This window comes from Etheostoma spectabile, chromosome 16 (assembly GCF_008692095.1).
Source record: "Etheostoma spectabile isolate EspeVRDwgs_2016 chromosome 16, UIUC_Espe_1.0, whole genome shotgun sequence".
Taxonomy (NCBI): Eukaryota; Metazoa; Chordata; class Actinopteri; order Perciformes; family Percidae; genus Etheostoma; species Etheostoma spectabile.
This window is the reverse complement of record NC_045748.1, coordinates 17,679,196-17,687,552: the sequence shown is the minus strand read 5'-3', so window position 1 is coordinate 17,687,552 and position 8,357 is coordinate 17,679,196. Positions and strand designations below refer to the sequence as shown.

The 8,357-nt window shown below is 40.1% G+C and overlaps 2 protein-coding genes across 2 annotated transcripts in view; one reads left to right on the top strand and one right to left on the bottom strand.

Annotated features, from left to right (window-relative positions):
• astn2 (astrotactin 2) overlaps positions 1-8,357 on the bottom strand; it is a 285,511-nt gene that overhangs the window by 63,555 nt on the left and 213,599 nt on the right. The gene's annotated exons all lie outside the window — the stretch shown is intronic.
• Positions 3,135-6,495, top strand: trim32 (tripartite motif containing 32). The gene is made up of 2 exons (XM_032540395.1): positions 3,135-3,262; positions 4,210-6,495. The coding sequence occupies exon 2, from the start codon at positions 4,222-4,224 to the stop codon at positions 6,274-6,276; it is 2,055 nt and encodes a 684-aa protein (XP_032396286.1). The 5' UTR covers positions 3,135-3,262; positions 4,210-4,221; the 3' UTR covers positions 6,277-6,495.

The window sequence follows — 8,357 nt, the reverse complement described above, 5'->3', positions numbered from 1 at the left end:
AAAAGTGGGTAAGGAAAAGCCCTTGACACTGTTCAAGGTGGGGTAAATAACTTATTTCCTGTTAACCATTTTAATAACAGTAAAATACTTCAAACTGTTGTCAGTGGCAAAAAGACAAGATACAGATTAACCCAAATGTGTTTGTGTGAGAGACAGAGAACAACAAGTATACATGTGTCTACATGTGCAATTTTACTTGTGCTCTTCTAATATCAACAATGTTAAGTAAGGTAACCCAAGACACACAAAAGGGTGTCTAAACTTTCAACCATTCATTTCTAATACACAACCACATGCCAACACATGTGCTTTACCAGCAGGCATTTAACAGCTTACAGAAAACAGAACATGGGTGGGGACGTTTCCAAGGACTATTTTATAAATGTTTGCAGGGAAAAAAAATCACATAGGTGTGAAGTTGATGTGACGTTTCAACCATGCAAATAAAGCAAGAAAAAGTATTTAATTTCAATACACCTCACATGGCTTTTCAATTTCAAATCAAGTCATAGAGACCAAAAGGCCCTGATGTGCCCATGACATCAAAAAAGTAACAAGCATAAATCATTTGATTACAGAGCATGCAATACTGTAAAAAGTCTGTGTTATGTTATAGTTAAAATCCTAATAATAAAAATAGTGAGCAATTTGACTTTGCATTAATAATTAACATGCGCAAGAACAGGACGGAAGTATAGCTAATAGGCTTGACTGAACAACCGAGCTGTAGGAAAAATTCACTGCTATAGAAAAAGATTGTCTTGACAATGTTTGGGGGCATGCTGGGGTTATGAGTCCAGTGGAGATTTGTAAGGTAACGGAGACACTAACCATAATTATCTAACAAATATAAAATGCAATGGTCATTGGTAAAAGAAAAAGAAAAAGAAAGGAAAAAAAAAAGAAGTGTATTATTGAAATTGTGCATGTAAACTGCACCTCAGGTGAGTGAAACTTCCAAATCCCCAGAAAGAACAGCAAGGACATGACCCTGCTGTGTTTTTGTGTGTGAGAGAGAATTGAGTCTGTACATACATTTTCTTTATTTGTGTATGTCTGCAGCTTACTCCCTGTGTGTGTCTGTAAGACACTGGCAAGCAGTAGAAAGGGTGGGTGGTAACTTCATGTGCAACAGTAGGTAAACAGGCGCAGGGGTGGCCCAGGAGCCCAATTACACGCACATCTTGAGGCAACACAGACACAGGAAAGAGCTGTTGTCACCCAGCTCTCACAATAAAGCCCTGTACAGTAGCTTAGGTAGGCTGAGGCTAGCCAATCTAATTTACTCTCATCCCCTTTTACTCATTTCAGCCCAGAATACAATTGTTTACGTCTATGTAAACATGTGCATTTGTTAAAAGATTTGTCACGGTTACATATTGGTAGAGAATATAAAACATAGCCATGGTAATGGGATTTTCAGAGCTAGGAAAGCGTACCTTATTGTCACATACAAAAAGCGAAATCTTTAGTGAAAAGGGTATTTCTTCCTGCATCTTTCCCACCTATTTTTTTTTACTTTTGGCTTTTACAACTTCTTGTTTTCTCTAAGAGTCCTTACTATCTTGTTTTGAGATTGGGAGAACATTGTTTCATATAATTTCAATCTGGGATCACTAAAGTACTTTGTGTCTGTTTATTTGTATTAAGGCAATGTACAGTTTCACTGACATCTGACCATCAGTGACATCCTTCGCGAGGATAAATCAAATAGGACCACATGTATTTCTGTGCAGTTAAAGGAGTGGCCCTTCATTTAGCCTTTTAATAAACTATGACATCTCTTTGCTGTGTGGTATGAATGTGATGCTTATGCAATACTTGTTTGTCATCAAACATATTGAAGAGATAAATGGAGTGAATTTCCTAGCCATTGATCTTGCACTGCCTTTGTTAATTAAAATGTCTTTGTGGACTGGTTGCAGTATAATTACTCATGAGGGACACATCCCCTCTGGCCAGGGTTATGTTGCCCAGGCAACAACAGCAAAGGTGTCAGATATCTTCCAAAGCAATTTAATACAGCTGTTGATAGATGTGGTTACTGTTGACATTGCTGTTTTTGCTTTATTAAAACAGCTGCTAGTGCTACATGTACCACAGTCCTCTGATTTTAACAGACCCTTGTTATCTACAGTAGGCTACCTCATATTCACTATTCATTTTACAGTCAAACATAAAATTGGTACACACTACTAAATTGTGCATCTGTGTGTGAGCTGTACCTTGTCTACAGAGTACCATTCCAATTAAACGTTGTTTGCTGTATGAATTATTTGAACAGAAGTAACTCTACAATGGTTTGTTAATTGCAGACATAAATACAATGACATTTATTAAATATATTAACTGACAATCAAAATGCATTTTCCATATTTCTTTAAAACCTGTTTGTTGTGCTTGACCAAATAAAAGCATACATTTTCTTAGATGGTCCTAATCCCCACATTTAGCCTCGTGTTCCACAGTGGTGTTGCATGGACATCTTCTAGAAGACGTATTCTGCCACCTAGTGGTCTCTTTCTATAATTACTTCTGTGTAAAACTTGAAAAATGTCACAACATCTGGACTTTTTTTTAATGCAGTTGTAGCCTGTTGACAGTACTTCAGGTTCTGTCTGTGAGACTTATTTCCTTAGTTGCAAGCCTGTTTACTTATTCACTTAAGTTAACTAATCGTATATGTTACGATTATATGTTTGTTTGTATGTTTGTCCTTTATAGGAAAAACTGGTACAATAATAGTGTAGATTCCTGCTTAACACTAAAATGACCACTGTCATTTCAGGACAAGTTACATTACATATACATTAAGTGTTGAACAAATTGCAGTAGCCTATTGCTGGGAAAATTATTTAGAACAGGCACTGTGCATGAAAGTAAAAAATAATTAAAACACTTCGCCTGCAAAAATGTTTTTGCCCTCTGTTCTGTGTAAATAAAGGAATGCTGGTAATAAGGTAAATAAAAGGTATTCTGCTTTTGTTGGAAACTAAATATCAGAAAATCCCATGGACTTCATGGGACTGCATCGTGAGTGTACCATCAATACCCTGGCACGTCCTAGCACAGCAGCCAATCAAAACAACCGTCACGCACGGAGCTGTGCGTAGTGCGTATCATTGCGTGAGTGACGTCGTCATGACTGCAGTCTACCCAATGAGTCTAGCATTAGCTACCTAGCAGCTGCAGTAGCAGAACCACAGCACGCCCATCAAAACCTCTGAACTTCCAGTTCCAACCAGCTATCATAGAAGAAAAGGTAACATTTTAAAGCAGACATTTCAAGAAAACATTACGATGAACCGCACGTTATTTCCGAAAGCACTTTTATTAAAGGCCCTGTGATAATGTTGAATAACATTGTCGCGTTGTGTCAAGGGACAGCGTTAACCTGTGTTGTTTTGTCAGGAGGCCTCCGATTTACTGTTTCATTAGAACATTATCAATGTAATTAGTTAGTAACCCTGGACTGCAAAGTCAACCTATGTTTAAGCATCATTACAGCACGGTCGTGCCCTTAGATATAGCCAACGTTGACCTAGTTAGCTTGCTTATTACATTGCTTGCAATTATTGGCGTAAAATTATCGTGTGTTAAATAACAACAAAACAACAATTAGCTTACCTGCTACTATCACAATAGCTTCATTCTGGAAGCCTATTTTCTTTAACACCAAGATGATGTTGTAAAATGTAACTAACGTTAGCACTACCTAGTCAATAACACATGGTAACCTTAGGTAACGTTAGTTGTCGTCAGTGAATGGTTTCCTATTTTATGTCAGCTATACTTCGACAACAATATACTTTGAAAACAGAGAAGAGCTAGCTTGCTGTGCTAGTTCTAGCTTGCAACATAACTGCCAAGCAAATATTCTGCAAATTAGCCTACTAGATGTGTGGCACTGTTTTGCACTGTATCATTTATTGTCTGACAGTCACAGTGAAGCGTCAGATGAGATCAGACTTACTTGTACTTACCTACTTGTACTTGTGTATTTTGAGCATCAGTTTTCTACGCTACAAAATACTGCTGCGTGCAATACACAATTGTGATGGATCAGAAATGTAACATCATATAGTTATTTCTTCACTTGAGTTAGTTACATTGTATTTTACCCTTGGTTGAATTTCACACCAAATAAAATGTTATTATATAATAAAATATTAATTATTTAAGTCCTTTTTTTGTTTTTACTCTATCAAGGAAAGCACCATAATGGAGGCAACATCTTCCCAGCTGGACCCAGATCTAATAAGGGAGGTTCTTGAATGCCCTATCTGCCTGGAGACCTACAACCAGGATCAAATGAGGCCCAAGCTCCTGCAGTGTGGTCACACAGTGTGCCGGCAGTGTCTAGAGAAGCTGTTGGCTAATACTATAAATGGTGTGCGCTGCCCCTTCTGTAGCAAGGTGTCCCGTATGAGCAGTATCTCCCAATTGGCCGATAATCTCACTGTGCTCAAGATCCTAGATTGTACTACATCCTGCAGTGCTGCTACTGCTGCCCTAATGTGCAAGTCCTGCTGCAACCGCCTGCCACGACAGTACTGCCATGATTGTGCTACAGTCCTCTGTGAGCTCTGTAAAGGTGAGGGCCACCTGCATCAAGGCCATTCAGTCCAGCCAATTAGGGTGGCTGCTGAACAGCGTCGTAAAGAACTTGGTGGAAAGCTGACTTCTCTGCGTGATGTAATGGGCGATATTCAGAAGAAAAAGACAGCTATTGAAAACATCTCCAAGTCCTTGAGACTAAAGTACCAGGCAGTGCAGCAGGACTATACTTCAGCTGAGCTACGTCTTCAAGAGGAACTCAGCAGGTCTCGAAGGACATTCACAGCTTCCATGGCAGAAGTGGACAAGCTTAATGGACAAGTCCTGGAGGAGCAGACATATCTCCTCAACATTGCAGAGGTAAAAGTGGTGTCACGCTGTGATTATCTGAGAATGCTGGTGAGGCAGAGCGATATTGCTTTGCTAAAGGATGATGGCGAAGGCAATGATGATGAAGAGCTGGATTTAAGGAGCAGCTTGCCCATCATGTTTCAGCTGCAAGAGCCAGAGCTGGTCAGAACAGAGCACTCTAAACCTGTAGAAGTGGGCCAAGTGACCACAAATACTTATACTGTCAATACAGAGGATGAGGAGAGTGGTTTGGAGATAGCACTTGATGGTTATGTAGAGAGTGAAGCTGGTACAATAGGGGCTACTGGTGGTGGAAGGGGGGCAATGGATCATTACCGAGATATTGACATGCTTGCAGCTGTAGAGGATGCAGCATGTGGTTCACCAGGCAGCTTTAAGTCAAAGTCTATGGATGCAGGTGGGGGATCACCTGGAGGAGCTGAGGCAAGTGCAGGGCCGCCAGTCTGCCAGTTTGTGAAGAAGATGGGCTGCAAGGGAACATTACCTGGCATGTTCAATTTACCAGTCAGCATCTGTGTAGCACAACAAGGTGAGGTCCTGGTGGCTGACCGTGGCAATTACCGCATCCAGATATTTAATCGCAAAGGTTTCCAGCGTGAAATCCGCCGCAATGCCAGTAGCATTGACAACTTTGTCCTGAGCTTCCTTGGGGCTGATCTGCCTAACCTCATCCCCTTATCCATTGCTGTCACTCCTCAAGGCCTGATTGGGGTCACTGACAACTATGATAACTCAGTTAAAGTCTACACTATGGATGGACACTGTGTGGCTTGCCATAAGAACCAGCTGATTAAACCCTGGGGCATTGCTGCAATGCCATCAGGTCAGTTTGTCGTGTCAGATGTGGAAGGTGGCAAGCTGTGGTGTATCACAGTGGACCGCAATCTAGGTGTGGTCAGCTACAATCGATTGTGCTCTGCTGTACGGCCAAAGTTTGTGACATGTGATGCGGCTGGAACAGTCTATTTTACCCAGGGCCTAGCCCTGAACTTTGAAAAACGTCACAATGAGCCCCATCTGGAAGGTGGCTTTTCTATTGGCTCAGTGGATACAGACGGCCAGCTAGGCAAGCAGCTCAGCCATTTCTTCTCAGAGACAGAGGACTTCCGCTGTATCACCGGCATGTGTGTGGATGTCAATGGGGATTTGCTAGTAACGGACAGTGGCAGGAAAGAAATCCTCCAGTTTCCCAAAGAAGGTGGATACAAAATTCTTATCCATGAAGGGCTGACCTGCCCTGTAGGAGTGGCCACCACCCAGAAAGGACAACTGCTTGTGCTGGATTGTTGGGACCACTGTGTCAAAGTCTACACATACATTCAGAGGAGGCACTCCTCTACTTCATAGAGGACCTGTCCAGTCTTTCTGCACATAAAAGGTTTAGTGTATGTGTTGGTAGGTGTGTATAGAAATTTGGAAAAGGTTATCAGTCACTTTAGTTTGGCTGCATTCCAAACAAGTCTCACTCCAGCATTCATTGAGTTAATAAATTAATATTCTAGTCAATTTGGTTTAAAACCCACTGACTTTCAATTGAATACCTCAAATTAAAAATATGCTACTTAAGCTGCCTTGTACCTGATTATTTGAACGGATCAGAACACTAAAATGGACCTTGCAATATTTTACATCAAAGAATACAAAGTTTTGCATTAAGTGAATGAAGCCATTGATGTCAAAGCTAATGCAGGCACAAAGCAAAGATGATTCCCTTCCTCTGTTTAACTGCTATATCCACCATTTAGCCTCACTGTGTGTGATGCATGGCTTTCACTGATCTGGCTCAGCTTTGCCAAAGAGAAACAAGACGAAGACGAACTGAAAAATGTATTTACATATAAAATTAAGCATACCAAGGCTTTTGCCCCGTGAAGCACTTTATTATTGACACAACACTGTTTCCTAGGTTTTAGTAGCACAGACTAACATTGATCTTGCTGAATGCAGCTGCCAGCTGTAAAGTTTACTGTGCAGCTAGCTAATGGCAAAGCAGTAACCAAGTATCAGCATTCATTGAATTGCATTTAGTAACATTCAGGGAACACTAAGTGTAGAAACTTAAGTTACCTACACGATAGAGTTGAACGACAACATGATAGGCTGCGGAGGAAAGCTGGGTAATATGGGGCAATGGTGAAATATCATTTACTGGGGCTCTGTGGGTTAAATGCTGTCAGAACTAGGGTTACAGATGTTTAAATTTGCTGAAGACATAATCATTATGTCCCGGTACTTATTAATACTGCCTATCTAGCCTGTGTGCTGTGTATTTTGGAGTAGCACATCAGCCTAATTTCATTGTTTTCCATTTTATTATTTATCTCAAACAATCAGCAATGTTACAAAAGAAAAAAAGAAAATGAAAACCACAAAATAAAACAATCAGAATTTACCAAAAAACACAAAAAAATGACTAAAGACTTTTTCATAGCAAATTATACTCCACTTTACTGTCTGATCATCAAACACTTTTCTCTGTATGTTATTTAGTTAATTAGCTCTCCCAGTGACATTCCAGCCTCAGCTTTACTTATGTCACAAGGCGGCAGGTTGAGGTAACCATCTGGAAGATATTCTTATTGTCATCTGCCCCTGACCCTATTCTAGTTGTTCTGCTCAGTCATACAGTATCAATACAATTTCAGGCGCTACATCCCCTTCTGCTTGTCATTTATTTAACCTGCACTTTTAAAGTTAGCTTTGATCACAAAACACAGTAGCTCCTACTTCTCAGACAGAACTGTGTCCATTATGATTAGGTTCCAGATGACCTTTGTAACTTGGAAGGCTCTGAAAATGTCAAGGCTCTGTTCTTACCTGTCCCAGACGGGCTTACCTTCTGGCGTCATACAATCAAAAAAACCTTTTTGTTACAATATCTAAATAGCTCCCAGACCATATTAAGCGTTAGAGGTACAGCAGGCATCTACAACTTGAATAATGTTTAAAAATAACCTGCCTTTTTATTACAGATAACTCATTCTATGCCATTGTTTCCTCACGCCTGGCCTGTGGTTACACAAATCTTTTTTGGGATCACTGGCAGGAGTGTTCAGAATAGCACTGCTAGGATAATGATGAGTGAAAAACTCCAGCATCACACACCAAACCTGGCTTTGTTACACTGGGATGTTGGATCTGTGTTGCTATGTCTCCCTCAGGATTTTATTCAACATTACACAACTTGCAACCTGGGTTCTTCAGTGTGTGCAGATACAGTAATGACCACAGCTTTATACAGTCTTTTGTAAGTTTGCGGTAGTCAATACTAAATTCATCTATATATGAATGCATTTCATTTATGATTTTATTATGTAGCTTTACTCGATTTCATAGTCCATATTAAATATTAGAAATATATTGCTTTCAGCTAAAACAACAAAAGACACCTTTAATCAAAGTTATTTAGCGGCCTAAATTTTGGGAAT